The sequence below is a fragment of the Diospyros lotus genome, chromosome 5, assembly GCF_014633365.1.
Source record: "Diospyros lotus cultivar Yz01 chromosome 5, ASM1463336v1, whole genome shotgun sequence".
In the NCBI taxonomy this organism is placed as follows: domain Eukaryota; kingdom Viridiplantae; phylum Streptophyta; class Magnoliopsida; order Ericales; family Ebenaceae; genus Diospyros; species Diospyros lotus.
In genome coordinates this window covers 1,318,724-1,341,814 of record NC_068342.1, presented here as the reverse complement: position 1 = coordinate 1,341,814, position 23,091 = coordinate 1,318,724, and the positions used below count along the sequence as shown (strand labels likewise).

The 23,091-nt window shown below is 35.9% G+C and overlaps 2 protein-coding genes across 2 annotated transcripts; both read left to right on the top strand.

The window, feature by feature from the left end:
- Positions 1-5,288: 5,288 nt before the first annotated feature.
- LOC127801228 (protein NRT1/ PTR FAMILY 4.5-like) lies at positions 5,289-8,233 on the top strand. Its single transcript, XM_052336156.1, has 5 exons — positions 5,289-5,542; positions 5,631-5,760; positions 5,881-6,098; positions 6,205-6,752; positions 6,833-8,233. The coding sequence occupies exons 1-5, from the start codon at positions 5,540-5,542 to the stop codon at positions 7,986-7,988; spliced, it is 2,055 nt and encodes a 684-aa protein (XP_052192116.1). The 5' UTR covers positions 5,289-5,539; the 3' UTR covers positions 7,989-8,233.
- Positions 8,234-17,809: 9,576 nt separating this feature from the next.
- LOC127801227 (pectin acetylesterase 12-like) lies at positions 17,810-23,057 on the top strand. Its single transcript, XM_052336155.1, has 12 exons — positions 17,810-18,310; positions 19,065-19,147; positions 19,750-19,879; positions 19,963-20,036; positions 21,161-21,247; positions 21,333-21,457; positions 21,544-21,604; positions 21,729-21,782; positions 21,878-21,955; positions 22,124-22,229; positions 22,305-22,450; positions 22,544-23,057. The coding sequence occupies exons 1-12, from the start codon at positions 18,106-18,108 to the stop codon at positions 22,649-22,651; spliced, it is 1,257 nt and encodes a 418-aa protein (XP_052192115.1). The 5' UTR covers positions 17,810-18,105; the 3' UTR covers positions 22,652-23,057.
- The last annotated feature ends 34 nt before the right edge of the window (positions 23,058-23,091 follow it).

Sequence of the window (23,091 nt, the reverse complement as noted above, 5' to 3'; positions counted from 1 at the left end):
CTGGCCGCGATATACGCGACCGCTAGGGATGGCTTCAGCCATCGCGAGGACGATCCTCGCTTCAAACCTCTGTCTTCGATACCACAGCATTGCCCACGAACCGCGACATACGCAGCCGTTCATCATGCTGGAGTTTTCATAGAAAACCCATGGAGAAGACCCACGAACAGCAAACCCAGCAGCTGTGACAAACACGGCTGCTTGCGACGATGCCTCATCCATCGAGAGGCTGACCGAGGAGCAGTAAGCCGAACAGCCATGACGAACATGGCCGCCAGCGACTCCCTCTGTCACGTCTGGATCGCAGTGGGCAGACAATTTTTTTTATCGCAAAAAATTAATTACGAGTTACCAATTAAACATGACTTAATCGAAGCATACAGAGAAACCGAATTATTTCACACAGAAAAAATATCACGAGTTACCAAAACTGTGATTGTCAACCACAACGGTGTAGGCAAATAAACAATGGCTCTGATACCACTGTAGTGTTTTTAAACTAATAAAAGCGGTATGTAAAATACCTGGATCACAGCGGAATGATCGAAACTGATTTGCCTAACAACCTCCGTGGAAGAAAACTATAAAAGCCACCCCTTGTTCGCCCAAGGCTCGAATGGTGATGCCGAAGACAGTATATGAGCGATCAGAAATTAATTTTGATTGTCGTTTATTTTCCATTAGGCTCTATGTCTATTTATAGGTATCACACAGATAAAGATAGACATGTAGGAATTTGAATCTAATTCAAATTCCAATTACTTATCCCATCATATATATTGTTAAAATTCAAATGTTAATGAATTTGAAACAAATTCAAATTCATAACATTTATCTTATCATTAGGAACTTATCCCAATGTAACCGCAATTCTAACATTTTGTATATATTAAAATATATAAATTAAATTGACTAAAAAATACAGATGCATGGATGTAATCGAAATAACGAAAAATTTGATTTGTCATACGAAAAAATGTTAAAATATAAAAATTAAATTAATTTTAAAATATAAGTATATGTATGTAATCGAAATAACAAAATATTTGGAAAGTATAATGGTAAAAATATGAATTTGGGAGAGTAACTATATATGGGCGTTGCCTTTGTACAATATAATTGAGTTGGATCCGAGCCTTGGATAGCTGGGTGAAAGTGTCAATCTTTCTAAGTACCTTTATTATTGGGTGTGATTAAGCGTTAGTTGAGTAGTCATTGTGATTGAAACATGCTTAGGGGCATTGCTTAATGCTTGAGTGCAGGTGGGTACTGAAACATGTATTGTGGGGGCTTTGAAATGCTAATAAGCCCATCAAACTAAGCCTCCATAGATTACTGGGAAAAGAAAAGAACAGTTCAACCACAGAGTGAAAGAGAGAGAGAGAGAGACTTGTTTTGCAAAAGGAATATATATATATATATGTATATATATATATGTATATATATATATACACTCTTGTATTTATATCTGAAAGCTGTGGAATGAATGCCCCAGTTGCAGTGAAGGAGGCACCTTTAAAGTACATCTTAGTTGACGAATTAGGGAAAGGGAGAAGAAAAGAGGCAATTGAAGCCCAAAAACATGTGCCCTCTTTCAAGTCCCCAGGACACAGTGAATAAGAACACATTAAGGCAAATACACACGGTGGGGTTGCTTGCATGTGGAAGCGTTTACTTTTTCTACACACAAAAAGGCAATGGACCACACACTTGAGATAATTAAATTCTAGCAGAATCTTCTTTGAACAGGAATTTACTTAACCCCCAAAAGGTGTCTCTTGATGCAACCACTCATTGATGGGTCAGGATGAGAGCTGTTTTCAAAGGGGAGGTTCAGTGCGGACTGCAGAGAGCTCTGCTCAACCATTCTTTTGCCCTAAAAAGTTCGTGTGTACCAAGTCCTTGCTGCCCTTTCAGTTAAGATCTCCTTTTCTTCGGGAGTCTTATCCATTCACCTGAAAGTGACACCCATATATCAACTACACAAGTTTCTCACAGATTTATACATATATCTACCTCTATTCTCCTTTCTTTGAATCTGCTACTTCATACATGTAAGCTGTGCCCACTTAAGCTAGTCAAACACGGCTGTTTTTCAAAGGTTAAGTCATTTAACAACTTGTGATTACTGTCCTAGCATGCTTCCATATAGCTGCAGGTTAACTCTGATTATTGGCTAGCTAGCAGCATGTATATATATAGCTTGAAAATACATGGATATGAATGGATTGGGAGATAGCTAGCTAGCTAGAAACTATGCTTATAAAATGTGTGAAATGATGGGCATATAGAGATGATGATTATGTATTACAAAACAAGGCAGGTAATTGAGCAGGCTCATTGCTTGATCAGCGCAAAACAAAGAAAGAAAAGGACCCAAAACTGAATCCCCTTTGAGAAAATGATTCCAAAATGGGGCCAAAAGGGCTGCATAGACATTGGTGTAATTGAGGGAGTAATTAGCAAGAGGATGATGATGATGGATATGGCAGTGGCATGGTTTTCATCTTTCTTTGGGACTGTGATAAGACTGATGAAGTGTTGGCTGGGGGTGGAAGGGACCAGAATGATAGAAAATGACATGGGAGGGTGTCTGTACATGCATGATGAGAGGCCCCATCCTCTGTCCTTTTATGGACTCAATGGATGCTCTTCCAGGACTTCAAAGATCCTTTTGTGAGTTGTAATCTTAGCTCTAAAGTGATTGAATTGGTCCTTCACCTCTGGCTAGAAGAGCCGCACCTTCTTTTCCTTGGACCCCTCTTCTTTGAATTCATGCCTTTGCCTTCAACCCCACCTAAGCTAGCCACCTGCCTAAGATTGAATTCTTACCAATTTAAACATTGTATACACACTGATGATGAGTTCTTAATCTCTTTACACGCTATTTTAAATGTGGCACGTACACTATTAAATAGTATCACATATCACTATTTTTTAGTGGCCCTCGTATAGTTTAGAAATTATGCGTCGACAAGTATCGTCTAAAACATTATCTAGAGATCATGTTATAAAGAAAATTTTAACAAAAATTATACCCGGATCATCTTGGATCAAACTATATAAACATTAATTTCTCCATAAAGTAGGGGACTTATTACACAAATCTATTTGTTACTCTACCCTTTTGCTCACTTTTAAAATACTAAATATTAATTTAACTGTCAAAACATACTAAAAAAGACATAAATTCCATATTTACATAAACTCAACCAACAGTGTGGTGTGTTCTTGATTCCAATTACCAAACAACATCATATATGTAAAGGGAGATTACTTTACCTTATTCAAATGGTCCAATATATAATGCTAATTGATTGGGAGGCCCTATGTGGGAGTGGGCAAAAGTGCCACTATATTATTTTGTCCCTAAAGGTGACAGTATATATCTCAACATGCTTAGATAAGATCATATATAATCATGACGTTAATATTAAAAAAAGCTAGGTACTAGCATATAAATTGAGTTTTTATATAATAATAGTGAGATGTAGCATTTATAAATCAAAAATGTTATTTTGATATTTGTATGTGACACTTTGTATTGATATCTTGTATTGTGTGTCATATCATTACAGAATATCAATAAAAATATCAAATTCGAGTGTCTAAATAGCATTTTTGATAAAAATTTTTAGAATATGTGTGAGAATGTAATTCATTTTCTTTTTCAATAATATTAATAATTTAGATTTTATGGTTATTGAGCACTAGGAAAGCACTCTACACTAGCATCCCTACACAAATAGACAAAATATTTTCATGATCACCACTTGGATTTGGAAATTAATATCCATCTATTGGGTACAAAATTCACTTCCAAGAAAATAAATTGTAGTACAATTAGATCTCTTGACCTAGAAATAAGCACTGAGAAGCCATCAAATTATAATAGAGCCTGCCCTTAATTTCTTCTTAGAATAATTAAAGGTAAATTTCACCCAATTTTTTTTTATAATTTAGGTCATTTTTATAATTATTTTATGTGATTTATTTTTATTTTTATTTTTTTATCAATTTTGATTTTTTTATAATCAAAATGACCCTTTTTGTTATGTTAAAATTGTGTTTATAACATGATATATGGACAGGTCATCAGATTATGTACAAGTGCTTTTATGTGTCAGATGCTTCATTTGATTAGTCATAATTAATTAAACTTTACTTATATCAAAATTGATATTAAATTTGATCAAATGTCTTTGAAATTAAGTTGAAACTTGACGAGAGATTCTTAATCTCCACGTGGACTAATCATAGAGTGACACGAGTGCTATATTGAGAAAGTGCCATGTGTCACCAACACTTTATTTAGTTATATTTGAAAATTACAGACTAAGTACCATCAAAGCATATACTTAGAAGTCATATGTTACAGTTTTAATGAAAATCATGCGATCATAGGTATATGGTTGCATTAAGTCTTTAGACTCATACGGTGGATTGGTTTGATAACTCATATGTAAATTGTGCAATTCTAAACAGTTAAATTTATATTTTTGTTATTATATTTTTATATTTTTTTATGTGGTTACTTAAAATTTTTGATATTTCGATTACATTGCTACTTTTACATTTTTTATTCTTGTATTTTGACATTTTTTTCATGTAATAATCTATTTTTTTTATTTTTTACTTCTATTACACTCATAAATCTATGTTTTTTAATCAATTTAATCCCTATACTTTAAAGTATATTTTGTTATGTCACTTTATATATTTTTTTACACGTAAAAATATAAAAATTAAATTGACTAAAAACTATAAAGACAAATATATAATCAAAATAACAAAAAAATTCAGATTGTGACACGAAAAAAAAGTCAAAGTATATCAAAGTTAAATTAATTTGTACATCAAGGTATAATCAAAATAATAAAAATTTTAAGTGATCACACAATAAAAATATAAAAGGATAAAAATAAAAATATGGTTTAGAGAATTGTAAGCTGTGGGCATATGGATACACAAAAACTTGGGGGAATTATTAGCATGCATTCGGCGCAGTACTGATGCATTAGGATATGAGCAAAATTAACTTTTAATTAATGGCAGCATATATATATGGTTCCATTGACGAGCAAGGAGATATGGTTTAATCCACATTTGAAAGCATATAAATATGCTGTGTAATTAAATATATATAATGGATTAGCATTGGGAATTTGAAATGCGGCTCCACCTGTCTCGATCGATCTGTCATCTCCAACGAAGTTGAATTGAACTGAATTGACCCCTTTGTATATACAGAGAAAAGCAAGAGAAGATGCCACCATACCATACCAGACAGTAACGAGACAGTGAGAGAAAGAGAAAGAAAATGGCGATGAATCTCATGTGATCATCATCTATATCATCATCGATATATATCATCGTTATAAACGACGATGCCCACATGACTGCTATATAGCTTTGTAATTCCTCCATCGCCTCCACCCTGGAGCATGCATTTCACCACCAGTAATTTGTTTAAATTGTATCATATATAGCTTCTCCTCTCTCTCCTCCTACATACTGCCAAGCCAAAGCCCCGGCAGCCATGGTAAGCCATCTTCAACTCCTCCCTAGCTCCTCTCTCTCTGGGTCATGTCTATCTCAGATTCGTCGATATTATTGTGATTAACGTGCAGGGGGACGAGGAAGTGGCAGCACCAGTCTTCTACTCAGCCCTGAAGCCATGGACCAGTAGTTGTAGTAATAGTGCTTACTGCGGCGGCAAAGATCAGAAGGGTGGATTCAGAGCTGCCTCCTTCATCTTCGGTAAGCAAGCAAATTTAAATTGCATGAATAGCTAGAACGCAGGCTTGAGTCGAGTCGAATCGAATCGAGCCGAGTCTAATGAGTTTATTCATTGCACACCCAAATGGATGAATGGTGCAGTGTTGGCGAAGTTTGAGAACATGGCGTTCGTGTCGAACATGGTGAGCCTGGTGCTGTACTTCAACCTGCAGATGCACTTCGACGTACCGGGCTCTGCGAACACGCTCACCAACCTCATGGGCTCCACCTTCTTGCTCTCTCTTGTGGGCGGCTTCATCTCCGACACCCTCCTCAACCGTTACTCCACTGCCCTCATCTTTGGCTTTCTTGAAGTTCTGGTAATCGACTTATAATTAAGATATCCATCTAAAGTGTTTGAATAGTATTTTGAAAAGTGACAAGAGTATGAAGCTATGAAAGCAATTAACTTGGATTAAATGGCAGTCACTGGTGTTGATGACAATCCAAGCGCACTCCCCAAGCCTACAGCCGAGCGCCTGCGGCAAGTCGAGCTGCGTGAAGGGCGGCATAGCCGTGCTGTTCTACGCGTCGCTGTGCCTGATGGCGCTGGGCGCCGGGGGGGTGAAGGGGGCGCTGCCGGCGCTGGGGGCCGACCAGTTCGACGCCAGGGACCCAAAAGAGGCGAAGGGGCTGGCCAGCTACTTCAACTACCTTCTGCTGAGCAGCACGCTGGGCGGGGCCATCGGCGTCACCGTCATCGTGTGGGTGAGCAGCAACGAGGGGTGGTGGCGCGGCTTCCTCATTTGCACCGTCGTCACCTTCGTCGGCTTCGTTTTCATGGCCGCCGGCAAGCCTTTCTATCGCCTCCAGGCGCCCGTCACCGTCCCCATCATTAGGATTGCTCAGGTTATATTTGTGGCCGTGAAGAACCGGCGGTTGAGTCCGCCGGAGAACGCCAACGAATTGTATGAGATCAGTGACAAGGACTCGTTTTCACTGGAAGAGAAGATCTCTCACACCCCTCAATTCAGGTACGTACTCTACGTATATATATTATAAGATCATGCATGCAATATATATACATCTGAGCTAATTAAAAAGATGATCCCAGGTGCCTGGACAAAGCTGCCATCCTGGAGCAGGACGTAGAAGACACCAATATTAAGTGGACGCCATGGACAGTATGCTCCGTGACGCAGGTGGAGGAAGTGAAGATTCTAACCAGAATGCTCCCCATCATCGCCAGCACCATACTCATGAACACCTGTCTGGCCCAGCTGCAGACATTCTCCGTCCAGCAAGGCTACCGCATGAACCGATACCTTGGATCCTTCGAAGTCCCCGCTTCATCCATCCCCGTGATCCCCTTGCTCTTCATGTCCATCCTCATCCCCGTCTACGAGTTCCTCTTCGTCCCCTTCGCCAGGAAGTTCACCGGCCACGCCTCTGGGATCACCCAGCTCCAGCGCGTCGGAATTGGCCTCGTCCTCTCCGCCGTCTCCATGGCAGTCGCCGCCCTGGTTGAGGTCAAGCGCCGCCGCCAGTCCCTCAAGAACCCCCTCCAGCCCATCAGCCTCTTCTGGCTCTCCTTCCAGTACGGCATCTTCGGCATCGCCGACATGTTCACTCTCGTCGGCCTCCTCGAGTTCTTCTACAAGGAAGCCCCCGTTTGCATGAAATCTTTGTCCACTTCTTTCACCTGGATTTCCCTCTCCATCGGCTACTTCTTGAGCACCGTGTTCGTCAACATAATCAACTCGGTGACCAAAAGGGTGGCGCCGAGCAGACGGGGGTGGCTCTACGGGCAGGATCTGGATCAGGACCACCTGGATTTGTTCTACTGGTTCTTGTCCATTCTCAGCTGCTTGAATTTCCTCAACTATCTGTACTGGGCGTCCTGGTACAAGTACAAGACAGAAGATCAGAGCAAGGCCGTTGAGTCATCAATGGCCAGCACTCCAGTGAGTGGCTTGCCTTTGCTGAAGGAAGAAACCGCAAATGGATCAGTGCCCAGCGAAGAAGAAGAAGAAAAAGAAACAGATGATGAGGAGGAGGAGGAGAAGGAATCAAAGAAAGGCGGGAAAGTTGGCGTGGAGAATGATAAGCTGGCGACGAAGATCAGTACCCCTTTGCCTCTGCCACTGCCAAAAAGCAGTGATGATAACATAAACAATACTAAGAGTACTGGTGCAGCCGCCATTGCTGCAAATGGGGAAGAAGAAGAAGGAGATCATGATAGAAGTGGCCAAATGGGAAATAAGGATTGATTGAGGGGTTTGTGTTGGCCCAAGAGAAGGGAGGATTGTTTTTATGGTTTCTTTTCTTTTTTTTTACATTTTTTTCTTTGTGTGTGTTGGATATATATATATATATATAATGGATAATGTATAATTGACATAAATGGTTGAGCATGCATTGTGCCCAAATCAAGGACTTCATTTTGTACCCTACCCTAATGGTTCTTGGTTAGTAATAAGATTGCAAAAGAGAGGATCCTTAATTATATACCTAATTCAAGATTCATTTGAGTTTTATATAATTTTCTATTTCATTTCATTCTCTTATTTTTCATTCTCGCGAGTTGTCTCCAAAGCTAAAATTGAAAATAGCATTTAATTTTTTAAATTTGTGCTCAAAATTAAATTTGTGCTTGGGTAAAAAGAAATCATTAAAGAGATATGCAATACTTCAAACATTACAACTATTAGTAATAAATTTGATATGAATAGTTTAATTAAATATTAAAAATAAAGTGTCCAAATCTGACAATGAATCTCGCCAAATGTAGTCCCCTTCTTGTTGGAGTTCCTGGTCGCCAAAATCATTCCAATCTAGTTGTAGTCGTTGGACAATAGTTGGAGAGTTGCCTAGATATGTTGTCTCTCACTTGAAACTTGTCAGATTTGATCATTTTTATCGCAGAACAGTTGGATCTAGTTGAGGAGTCGTTGGAGTTACTCAACTTTGGGATTGTCGCAATTGTCATTTGCTAGGGTTTTTACTAGGAGTCAGAGTTATCATTAGGCATCAATGGTGTAGAACTTCTTGGGCAAAAAAATTTATAGTGTAAATATAATGGGTTTTAAATCTATTATAGTTTTTTCATTTTATATGTAAACTTGTGCCAAAATTTTGAAAGCATAATACGAAAACAAACATAACTTTCTTTCAAATTAGGGAGCCACCAAGTTACGATAGCTAAGTAATCAATGACTAAGAGGGAGATCAATTGCCATTTATCAACCTCATGCGCTCCCTTAACTTGAATGATATAAGACAAACCATACCACTTGATCGTTTGTTAATGTAAAGAAATCTAGTAAATTTGTTTGTATAGCATTAACTTTTTAAATTAAATTGTTGCAAAAACTTGCATGACCAAACTATATATATCCAAAGTGCTAATGCTATATAAAGAGAATTGTCACACAAAATAAGCTATATGTTGGTAGTATTTATCTGTTTATAAAAACTACATAATTGCTATATATATAATCTTTTATTCCAAAAATTGTTTTGATTTTACATTATTTTTCTCATAAAAAATTGTGAAAAAAAGAGAAAATTATACTCTCTTTTCTTTTATGTTCTCCTTTAAAGCTGAGCCAGGCCCAAATTAAAGGTCTTCTATTGTTTCCTAAATGGGCCTGGCAATTCTACTCTCTAAGCCCAACTAATGGGAAGGTTTTTATTGGGCTATTGGCTTCAAAATTTATTATTGAATATAATAATTACATGAAAGACATTGATGGGTTAGGTTGGATTCGATTTAATTTAAAAAATATATATTTTTTACTTTTATAATTAAAAATAATGTAATATTTTATGTTTTAAAAAACTATAACATTTATTTTTAGAAAACTTTAAAAAAATCAAAAGAAATGTTTTCTAATTAATAGTATAAAGTTAAGAAATTAAAAAACAAATTATACTTTCTCACTAGAAATTCAATTATTCAATAGAAAATTAAAAATTATTTTCAACAACTAAACAAGCCCTTTAATAATAGTGAAGATGCTTAAGATGAAACTCCTTTGGGATAGCACATATAGTCTACCATACACATTTGAGAGTTTAGGTTATTATAAGGTTATGAGTTCAAGTTTGTCCCTATACAGGTGTTGATAATTTGCATCAATTAAAATGGCTAAATTCTAAGTTTTGTCTTGCGACTCACTTGTTTGTCGACTCAAACTGAAAGCGTGATGAGTTGTGGATATTAGAGAGTATAAGACGATCCCAATCAAATGGTGTACATTGATCAAAGACTTTTCGAGTTTCCCACACTAAAAAAAAAATGCATAAGATGACACTTGCGACAACGATCAACTACTTTAACTCAAGTTAGCTCTCAAGTCGATCTAAGGATTAATTAGCACTCTTTGTATGTATTTATAGATGCATCCAATCTTTACATCTTAACTTAGGACAATTAAGAGAAAAAAAAAAAAAACACAAGCGAATAGCCAAATAGACTGAATCAATGTACTTATTTTCTTACACAATAACTAAATGACTTTACTTGTTTTAGTAACGCTCAGAACAGGCGCCCCTACCCTTGCAGTCTCACACCATAAGAGGGAGGTAAATCAGGACCTGAGCTCTCTTGATTTCGAACCCGAAAACATCCGCACTTGTTGTACCTTTATGAGAGCCCCAGAGCCACTCAAGTTGAGCCTTGAGGGCAACTAAATGCCTTTACTTGTTGAATATATTTTTGAAAATTTTCTTTTTTATAAATAAAAGGAAAGAAAATAGAGATGGTAAGTATTGGGTGGAAAGAGGTTAAGAAGAATATCGATTTTACTATTTGGGCACAAAGTTGTTACATTTTATGTGATACTTAATTAGCTTTGAGAGGAATAATTTAAACAAAATAAACAGTCTTACAAAGAGTTAATATTAAATGTTATATAAAATGTAACAACTTGATGTCCAAATAGCATTTTTGATGGGATAAAAGAGGACAAGTATAAGAGTCAAATTAAAAGACTAAAAAACGTGGTGGGCTGCGCCAAACATGGTGCAAGGGAACATGCATGTGTCCTTGGACCTGCACATCACGTGCCCCTTTCCTTATATAAAACATCTTGGGTGCACACTGCAATTAAATCTTATTTAAATATTTACTCAATAAGTATTGACGTGGCACAACAAAATTATTAGAGTCCCCTGGGAATCCAATTCGGCCTCCCCACTGTCCAAAAATTAGGCCTATAAGAGGATGACACGTGTCATGATATAGTTTTATATTTAAAGAACTAACTCAGATCTAACCTCTTAACCTTAATCTAGACAAATTTAGATTAAATTTATTTCAATTTCAATTTAATTTAAATATTTTACTATTTGAAAATAGGTAAACTCGAAAATCTTAAAAAAAATCTCGAGAAACTTGACCATTTCAAAAAATAATTTCAAATATCTCGTATTTTTTATTTTATATAAAGGGTGGATTCTAGAATTAAAATCAAGTCTCAAAAATTTTATCATTATTTTTTTTTAACGATATTTACTAATTTGAGAGTAGAATACGAAATTAAAAGATCTAGCACTACCTTATTCCCTTGTGGGTATAGACTTGAGGCACAATTCTCAAGCTCATATTTTTCTCTTGCATGTACAATTATCAAGTAAAATAAAATAAGATAGTTATATTTTATTGTGACAATTAAAGTAAAATTTGTCATATTAAATCATATAAATAATAATAAAATAAATCTTAAAATATCTGATTCAAATTAATTGATAATTTTGAAATTAAATAATATTTTAATGAGATATTAATTATAAAAAATAAATCCCTAAAAAATTATAAAATCTTTAGAATCATGAATATTGAGTGTGAATATAAACTTTTGTATTTAATATACGTTACTAACTTATTTGACAAATCTATTATTTATCCTATTATATAAGTAAACGATGTTTTGACCTAGGTTGCACGGAAACGGAAACGGGAGACGTTTCCGATAGGAAACGGAAACGTGAAAACGACATTTTTCTAAAAAGGTAGGAAACGGAAACGCGAGGCAAACTGTAAATTTAAAAACTATAGGGGTTTTTTTATAAATATAATTTTTAATATAAAAAAATAAAAAAAATCAAATATAAACAGTAAACATACAACACTGTAATTGCATACAACACGTTAATTGGATACAAAACTCACTTAAATTAAATACATACAACTATACAAGCCAACACTGTGCGACGAAGCTGATGGCGATGAGGGCGATGAAGCAGAAGACGACACGACGGCACGACGACGAGATCACGAAGTGAGGTGCTGGAAGCAGACGAGGAGGCGCTGGAAGCAGACGAGGAGGAGCACCGAAACGAAGCTAACGGCGAGTGCGACGAAGCTGATGGCGAGTGCGACGAACCAGACGGCGACGAGTGCGACGAACCAGACGGCGACAAGTGCGACGAACCAGACGGTGGCGAGAACGACGAACCAGACGGCGGCGAGAGTGACGAAGCAACCGGACCGAAAGTAGATGGCGACAAGGGCGAAGGCGATCGAACTCGAACTGGAAGAAGAGGAAGAAGAATAGGAGGAGGAGGAGGAGAGGAAAAAATTAGGGAGTTAAGGCTTTTTTTCAAGCCATTGGAAGCGGCTGAAAGTCTGGAAACGCGTTTCCAGCAAAACTCATTAATTGCTGAGACGGCCCAGAAGTTTATGAAAATTACACAAACGGCCCGAAAACGTTTCGGGCCGTTTTTTCCCGTTTCCGAAACGGGAAACGGTTCGGAAACGCCGAAACGGCGCCTCCGAGCCGTTTCCGTGCATCATAGGTTTTGACGTTACAATTTATGAAGCTTTGTGGGAAAGTGAGTTTTTAAAATACCTTCTTTATATTTTATTTAAAAGACAAAAATAAATTATACTAATAAGATTTAAACTCATGCTCATTATAACATATACTTCAACTTATCATCGTATTAAATTTAATCTTCATTTAAGGTTTGTCTAAAAAATATAAAAACTAAATTGCAACGATAAATTATCATGTAATGAATATTTATTTAAAATATTTTATTTTTAATTTGTACCTATATATATATATATCACACTTTACCATTATCTTTGAATATTCTATATTTGTAGGGTTAACTACCCTTGATGCCCCCCATGATTTATAGTGGGGGGATTCTATACTTGTAGGGTTAACTACCCTCAATGCCCCCATGGGAGGGGGGTGGTGTTGGGGGTTGGGTCATGGGGGCCTCGTGGGGACCTTAAATTCACAAAATCACATTGACAGCTCAAAAGCAAAGCAAAGCAAAACAAGAGAAAAGGAGAGGCATATCTATCTTGATTTAAAAATACTATTTTTGACACTTATTTGCGATAACTATATTTTTTAATTTGTTATATTTTATGTAACAATGTATAAGTACTATTAAAAATATTATAAGTAAGTGTTCAAATAGTATCTATGTTCTTTCATTTAAAGATTTAAAATTAGTTCCCCAAATTCAATTAATTTTTAATAATTAAATTATAATATTTATTAAATCGATCAAAAAATAGGAGACGGTCAAGTTTCCAAACCCAATGAATAAGTCTATTGTTAAGAATGGACAAAATAATAGTTAAATCGAAATAACTAAACAAAAGTAGTCGAAATTATTGGTTTGAGCTTAGCAATTGGACCAACTTCGTGGCTCACCCCTATGTATTGTGTTGATTTTGGTTGCGTCCAACATGGTTCCACGCATCCACCGTGGGGAGGTCACCGACTGACTGAATGAATACGGACCTGCATTTTGATGGCAACCCATGAATGAGTCTCGAAAGCGAAGAGGCATTGATTCTTCCACCCTTTCTTCACGTTTTGTCGCTACCTCTAATCATAATATCTTAGCTACTATTTAATTATCCAATAAATTAATTATTTAAGATTTTTAATTCAAGACAAAATTATTAAACTATCTCAAAAAATAAAGAGCCCTAATTATGAAGACAATGACATGTGTCCTTTTATTTAATCCAAATTTAAGAGATAAGTCAATTAATTCAATTTTTAAATTTTAATTATAGAGGATTCGATATGAATTTGAAAGATTTTTTTGTTATCCTAATCTAGCCCAACAAATCATCCATTGTTGGCACGGAACTAGTCAGCTCAATAATTTTAAAAAATAGTACTCAATATCTCATTTTAACGTGATTTATTTATAAAAGACGTATGACCCTACAAATAAATTTATCTAATTTATTTTATTTATTATTTGAATATTTATATTTTATATTAACTTAGGCATCAGAAATAGATCGAGGAATCCAACCTTACTTTTTATTATAAGTGTTATGATCAAGATAATTTTAAATAAACTTGTGATCAAAATAATATTGTGTATCAAGAACATTTCATTAATGTTACGAGTCAAATAATCTTCATAAATTGACATGATATATAAAATTTATAATAATTAGTTCGTAATAGTAATCGGATTTATTATTATGAACCCTTGTTAATTTCGAACATAATTTTTATAAATTTATAGTTTATAAAAATTATTTATTAAATTTATTTGCGTGCATAAAATTATCATTTTTTTAAAAAAATAACAAAATTTAAAATCCACAGCCATAGGAGCCAGGAGATAGCTCTACATGCCGTGGAGGATGCGACAAATGTGTAAATTTCAAAAAATAAATGCTCTGAAAGTTACAAATTGGCGTCTGTGCTGGGGAAGAAAATATATTCTCGATCCCCGAGCCATCATCATATTATTGTATCTTAAACTAATCACATGCTATTATTTATTTATTTATTTATAATAAGAGTTTAACATTTAAAATTGAATAGATTCTCAAATTCAATAAATTTTAAAAAATAAAAAATTAAATTAATCAAATAAATTAAAATAAAAAACAAAATAATTGAAAAACTAAAATATGAATGTGCACAAATAATGTCATTTTTAACATTTTACTTGATTTGATTATTTTAATTTTTTTAATACGGAGACTAAAGCCAACAAAATAACCGATTCTGTCAAATTTAGAAATCGAATTGAACCAAATTATAGCTTGAATTAAACTAAATCGACAATTTCGACTAATTCAATTCAAATATTTCAATTTAACTGAAATGATGCTCATCTTTAGATTATATGATAGCATGTGATTAGTCTAAAATATAATGATGCGATGTGTTTAGGCATTGATATGCCAATTTTTTAAATTAAAATATTGAAACAAAAATATATATATAATAAAAGAAAAATCGTGTATTTCCCAAAGGATAATCAAATTTACATTTGGCCACAATTATTTGAGTTTGGAGGATTCCCAATCTTCCTGTAAGGAACATGGACCTCTATTCATTTTGAATTTTAAATTAATATGAAATCAATTTGACATTGGGCCACAATTATTTATTAGTAAGTTGGATATTTATATCGATGTGATATCAAATATGACATATTAATACATAAGTATCAACCTTCAAAGATAACATATATAGTCTATCACACATATTTAGAAATTTGAAATATAGTGGAGTCGTGAGTTTATTTCTATCTCTATACAAAATTATGCAATCATTTGTGTCTATTACATGGGTCAGATATCAAAATTTGATTTGTGATAAATTTGTTTGTACACTTGGACTATCAATGTAGATTATGAGTTTTAGAGATAGTGAGATGGTCCGATCCAAAAATTAATTGTGATCGACAACCTCTCAGTTTTTTCACATTATAATATATATGTATAAATATCACAAAAAATATTATAATTATGTTTCCAAGTAACATTTTCATTTATATGATCGATAATTGTGGCAAACATGCAATTTTAAGTATTTGTTTTTGCAATTTTTGTGATGTTTGCTTTGTGAGTGGACTGGTGGTTTTGATTGTTAGTTTTTATGAATAGATGACACTCTTAAATTACAAAAGCCACATAAATTTTATAATAATTTGTTTAAAATTAACAATAATTTATAATAATCATACTTAAAATTAATAATAAAGTCAATCCCTAAACTCTTATTAATTTTAAATTAAATTATTATGAATTTGGAAAGGATACTATTTTTTTTTTTTTTTTTGGTAAGGTGAGAAATTTGTATGGACAATCTTGCCATTAGTTGAAACTCAAAGTCTTAATTTCAAGATAAATACAAATGATTGCACAATTTTGAATGAATATAGGATTAAACACAAGATTTTATGATATTATAATTTCTCAAATGCGACGAATTGTTTATACTATTTCAAAGAATTTACTATTTATCGTTTGTTGAAATTTGAATTGATGAACTGTTTATCGATTGAGAAGAATGAAAACTATATATATATATTTAAACGAAAATAGCCACAACAATTGTCATTTTCTAATTTTCTTTCTAAATAATAGCAATAAAATTAACAATGATAGATAAGAGCGTGCAGCATAAATTATTGATGACAAATTGAATGACACCATCTCATGCTTGCACGCAAAGAGCAAACCTATATGCATTACAATAATTGAGGGGGTTGATCGTCACTCAATATTCAATCCATCATATAGTTGTATTTTCTTTAATTTCTTGTTAGTTTAGAGGTTTTATTAAGTGATTTTTAAAGCTCGATCTTCTTTAAACTGATTTTTCTTGTAAAAAATGAAAGAGACGTACTTCTTCGAGTGATTTTTCTTATAATAATATAACAAATGTATAATAAATTTTAAAATATTACACTTTTATATAGGCAAATTAAATAATGAAGAGTGAATAAAATAATGTTAGAAGTTTTGATCGATGACGATGTATCGCATTCTCGTAATATCATTCTTAACATTATTTGAGTAAATATCATATTACGTGGTCGATTAAATTTGATCCTCCAATTGGTCCCCGAGAACTACCTATGAGCGTAGAATCGGGTTTGAAGAATGAATCGGTCGGGTCAAATGGTGTTTGACTTTGGTCCCCCCCCAGCTGAGTAAATCACAAGCAAACGACCCAGCCAGCCCAGACTCGACAACGAAAAAGGTTCGGATCCGAAACGGTCAAACGGTCCGCACGCCGATCGGCTACAATCGCGACCACCGTATAATCGCCTGCACGCACATCGACCGACACCCGTTTTGCGCCGCGTGTCCCGGCGTCATGACTCCCAGGTCCGGGTCACCAACCCGCCTGTGAAGTGGAGAACAGCTGTTCCGCCTCCACCACAAAGCGAAGCGCCGCAATTAATGCGGAAGGCGAAAAAAGGATGGAGGTGGGCCCCACTGGCTGGCCCTCCGGTATCCGACGGCCAGGATCCGTCGGTGATGGAGCCTTTGTTTCTTTCCGAAGATTTTTAGCGTCGCCCCGCGCCAAGTGTTTTTGTTCGGCCGCGCTCTTCCTCAGTTTAAAAGTTATTTTATTTAAATTTATTATATTCTATTTTTTACATTTAATAAATAATAAATATATAATATTTTACAAAATAATAAATTATATTTAATTTAAATATTTTTATTAATTGTTGATAACAAATATATTGTGTATTGTTAACGTTTTATCAATTAATAAGAGGATTTTGTAATTAAAAATAAAATATAATAAATAAATATTAATAAATGTTATATTTTGGAGGGATCCACAATGAATCTTCTATGCCTAGGAAAAACTCTGGGCCTCCAGATCTGGGTGACCCTCTCGAGGTATTTTTATGTTTTTTTGAATAATAGATTGAGTTTTCTTGAATTGCAAATTGAGGGGAAACCATTGTTATATAGTATTCTTCAGACAAATCTTATTTTTTCATCTTTCCTACTTGTATTAAGTTTTCGTCAAGCTTTTTAAATATATAAAATTTAATGTATTCTGACAACAATAATAAAGATACAATTACTGATTATTAATTGATCAGTGGATATTGTAATTTAAAATAATTTATTAATTAATGAAATTATTTAAACATTACAAAAATTAAAATACATTTATATTATTGACAATTAAATTAACTAATAGTGATTTGTTTGGAATTTTATGGAAAATATGTGAGTGGACCAATTTACCCACGATAGATTATAAATTTTCGAGACGAACCTGTCAACTTTAACTGAGCTTAACCCAGCTGCTTTCTCACCGATTATTACTAGATTCGAAGCGTGTCACTGTGCAGCGTGTATATATATATCTACGGATCCTTCAGCCACAGCCCGGCAAAAGCATTCTGCTTTCAGCTCAAACAACGAAGATCCTGGGACAGGGGAGGACTCTCCGTCTCTCTCTCTCTCAATCTCTTTTACTTTCTTTCTAATTCTCAAAAACTCCTTCTATTTTGGGGGGTTAAACGCATGTTTAGCTGTAATGCCATAGTTCTTTGATTGTTTTGCAACGTACAATAAAGTGGGTTCGGCCAGATATAGGGTGGGGATTGAGCGAGCGAGCCATGAGGAAGCTGCTGGCTTTGTCGTCGGTTGTGTTCCTTGTTGGGTTTGCTTGCCAATGTGCAGATGCGTTTCAGTATTTCAATCTCTCGGATCCGGCCGCCGGGCTCCCCTTCGAGTATTTCTACGGCGTCTCTGCTGCCGCCGCCGGTAGTCCTCTAATGGTCGGCCTCACCCTCGTTAGCGGAGCCGGCGCCAAAGGAGCTGGTAATCTCTCTCTCCCCCCCCCCTCTCTGCACGCCGCTAGAGTTGTACTCTAATGGCTCGGAATAGTCTTGGTTAGCTCAAGATCTCATAGTTCGAACCTCGTGAATGGTGCATGCGCAAATGTTCTTGTGATTTGAAGGGGTGCATTGCAATGAAATTTTGTAGTTATTATCATTTGGTCAAGTAATTTTTCCTAGTTTTGGACATTGCCAATCTTGGTATGTGGGTTTTGCTTGATTTTGGGGAATTCAACCAACCCAGATTTGCAAATGGGTTCTTAATTTGTTCGAAAGCTTCAGATTCGAAATCTGGTTAAATGTTGTTGAATAACCCTCCTGTTTGCCCAGAGTCGAAGTCTTTATCGTTGGCTTTGTATTTGATTATTTTCAAATCTTACGTCGTCATGCTTTCCCCACTTGTTTGATTTACTATAATTAGGTGAATGGTCTGATCTGTGTGGGGCTTTTGTTTTGTGGGCTTACCATTATGTATACTGATTGTCAGTTAACATTTCGCCATCAAACATTATGGCAAGTCAGTGTTGCTAATTGATGGATTTGGTTGAGTTTAGTTTTAGGGAATCTCTTCATTTCTCTGGGTTGGATGATTCATTTCAAGACAATTTTAACGCTTGAATTACTGCATTTTGCTTTTCCAATCTCTTCATGAAAATTTACTGCTGAGCCTAGTCGGCAGATCTCTTAATTTCATGAGAACTTGTCTAATTTTGCTCCCTGAATGTCCGTTTTTACAGTATGCCTTGATGGAACATTGCCCGGTTATCATTTGCACCGCGGATATGGTTCGGGAGCAAACAGTTGGCTCATTCAATTGGAGGTTCGTGAGACTGCCTAAAACCCGATTCGTTTGTAATGTATAGCTGACTTTTTTCTGATGTCCGAGTTGCATGATTCCCAAAACCCCCTGCCTATGTGATATTCGTTTTCACTATCTAGAAGAAAACACGAACTCGTAAACAAGTGCATTGGCGAAACCTTTAAAATTTAATGTTCATTCACGAGTTTGCTGTGATCTTCAGAGACTAAATTGTCATAGATCTCTAATTGGGAAAGCTTTTTCCATTCTAGTGATTAATAAATTATTGCAATATCGATGAAATATGTAAGTTTGTTTTATTCTTCTATCAACTAGTGGCACAACTTTAGAAGGTGTTTTCTGTGATTAATTACAAGAGGAAGCAATTTTTCTGATAACTTGAGATGAAAATGAATTGATATGGGATTTTGAAGGTACATGTTTTAAAGATTAAGTGGACTTATCGACAATGAGTTGCCTTTAACTCACCCAAGAAATTCTTCTCTTGCTAACTGAGAAATCTAAACTTCTGTTCATGTAAAATAATAAAGCGATGAGAATAATGCTCTCTGCTTCAGATATTTGATTGAGAGAACCTCATTTTGTGAGATGTCTCATGACAGGGAGGAGGATGGTGTAACAGCATAAGAACTTGCGTGTACCGCAAAAAGACTAGGCATGGATCATCGAATTACATGGAAAAGCAGATACCCTTTACGGGAATACTTAGCAACCGGGCTGAGGAAAATCCAGGTTTCTTTCCTATCTCGAACCACAAACTGTTCGCTCTCATGCTCTCTCGGTGGCATACTAAGCCTCGGATGAAATTTATGCAGATTTTTTCAATTGGAATAGAGTAAAGGTCCGTTACTGCGATGGTGCCTCTTTTGCAGGGGATAGTGAAGATAAGGTTGGTGGGAGTAAATGGTATTTTTACATTTTACATCACCAAATAGATGCTCACTCTTTCAGCGAAAGAAAACAAAGGAAAATAAAATATTGAAGGACTTTGACTTAACTTTGTGGTCCATTTCTAACATCACATTGTTATATTTATACAATATGTCAAATGGATGCATTTTCTCCCGTGTCTTTCAGCTACTGCGTGGAGGCACAGGGTTTTGGTCGAAATATTTTTCTATCAAAGTGTTGGGTGTGCAAACTAAAGTCTCACACCGGTTAGGTATGGGGAGGATCTTTATTGACATGAGCCCTTTTGGGTAAAATCCAAAAGCAAATCCATGAAGGCTTAGGCTCAAAGTGGACAATATCATATTAATGTAGAGATTTAGGAGGTCCATAATCCTAACACAAAGCTCACTCCTACCGAGAAAGTAATATTTTTGAGTCAAACTGATGCCCCCGTAGAGTTAAGCTATCTAGTCCTAAAGTTGCAACACTGTCTACGGGGCATGCGCCGAGTTCAATTAGCTAGTAGCTAATTGATTTGGGAATCTGCTCATTAGCTAGTAGCTACTTCTTTGGTCCACACATATTGATTAACTTTCCAGCTAATTTCTTAGAAAAAGAGCATTGCTGTTAGTTTAGCAGCTTGGTTATTCAAACTAAAATTTTATCCTCTTCGGCTGGACAAATTGCCTCAAAAGCTTTGTTGACTTTTTCTCCATCATGTTTCTAATTGATGTTATGTTATGTTGCCTACTTCATAAGCAACCTTATAATTCTGGGTCCATCATAAGGGTCCATTTGAGACTAGCTATTTTTAGCTGTTTCTTTTTTATGCTTTTTGCTTGAAAAAAAGAAAAAAAACTTAAGGTTTTAATAATATTGTGTGTGTGGAAAAGCAGGTTTTGAAATCTTCTCGATGTTTCTTGAAAACAAATGATTTAAGCATAACAATTGTCTTGGGGTTTATTTATGTTTTTGAACTAGGCTCGACTGACTCACTACTCGGTTCAAACTCATTCCTTTATAGCCTGCAGGGCTCTGAGTCATTCCATGTCATTGTGTCTAGCCTTACTTTTGATCAATGGTTATGCACACTTCCTTAGAGAAAATTTGTTTTGTTTATAGGCTGCACAACTGCAATTTAGAGGAGAACGTATATGGTCAGCTGCCATGGAAGATTTAATGTCGAAGGGGATGCGCTACGCCAACCAGGTTTTAGTTTTACCACATTATTCACTATTTTTTTTTTCTTTTGCCATCGGCTTCTTCTTCATGGTACAAGTCTATTCTGTATCAGGCTCTTCTGTCAGGGTGCTCTGCCGGGGGTTTGGCTTCTATACTTCATTGCGATCAGTTCAGAAACTTATTTCCCAGAAGTACTAAAGTGAAGTGCCTGAGTGATGCCGGATTGTTCTTGGACGCGTAATGACTAAAACTTGGTAGTTTCTTGTAATCATGGTTGCCTGTATTCAATGATTCTATGATGTAATTTTCTGATAATATTGCAGGATGGACGTATCTGGTGGGCGCACACTTAGAAGTCTTTTTGGCAGCGTGGTTCGCCTTCAGGTACGTTACAGATTTAGTTCTCAGTTTGTTTATACACGTGACATGTCACAATAGTTCTCTACATCATAGTCATCCAGCACCCCTCGTATTCTTGCTTAATGGAAACTTGCACTAATCGTGACAGGGTGCGGCAAAGAATCTGCCAAGTTCTTGTACCAACCATCTCAACCCGACTTTGGTGAGTTCCCTCAGGTTTTTATTGGCAAATGTAGGTCGGATTTGGTTCAATAAGGAAATAACAAATCGATGTCTTCTATCATTTTTCATCCGCAGTGCTTCTTCCCCGAGAACATCATTGCCAGTATTAAGACACCTCTGTTTATTCTGAATACCGCGTATGATTCATGGCAGGTAATTTTCTCGTGCCAGTAGATTGCTAGAATTTAGCTAAACTTGAGAAGCGAGTCACTTCGCTAATTAAGATAGATAGTTGACGCTGAAAATGATTTGCTTGTCGATAGTTTTGAATTGATCAGCTAACTTAAGAATTTGGTCTCGTGCTCTTCCACTCAAATTCAGCTCCAGGCCAGTTTAGCTCCTCCATCAGCCGATCCCAGTGGCTTCTGGCACGAATGCAAATTGAATCACGCGCAATGCTCGACATCACAGATCCTGTTTCTGCAAGGTGATGATCTTTACGCCGAAGTAGGGTGTACTTACACGAATTGAACTAACAGTTTTAATCCCTTCTTTGGAGCAGGATTCAGGAATCATATGCTGAACTCAGTGAAAAGATTCTCCGCGTCCAGACAGAACGGGTTGTTCATAAATTCGTGTTTCGCTCACTGCCAGACCGAGAGACAGGATACATGGTTCGCCGATGATTCTCCTACCATTCGCAATAAGGTACACATCCCACAATGCTTATCGATGGTATTACCAAACGAATCTATTAACTCTTGTGAACTATCCATCGATCTCTGACAATGGCATTGGCAGGGGATTGCGCTGGCGGTTGGAGACTGGTACTTTGATCGGGCAGGATGCAAGGCAATCGACTGTCCATACCCTTGTGACAAAACTTGCCACAATCTTGTCTTCAAATAAGGCAGCAAACCTCATCCTGGTTCCATATAGTTTTCGAATTGGCCTCCATTTTAGTCAATGTTGCCCTCTTGCTAAGTAGTTTTAGCAGCAGCAGCAGCAGCACTAGGAAGGATAATTACAGTATTCTTAAGATCTTAATTGAAGCAATTAGATGACAATAAAAATAAATTAGCAGCAAGTTGATGATTTAAGTGTAAATGATCTTGAAGAACACTTGTTTTCAGCTCCAAATTTGTTTGTTCTGATTAGCAGCACCCTCCCTGCTACTTGAGTCATGTCTTTGATTATACTCGTGAAGTTGATTCTGCATATCATATCAAGAATGTTTGGTGAGAATTAATGTTTACTTCAAGCTTGAATGGTTTTGTATCTTAATGGTAGATGGTAGTTTTAAAGGGTGTTCAAATTTTGATCCGGTCTTCCCTAATGCAAGTTTTGGC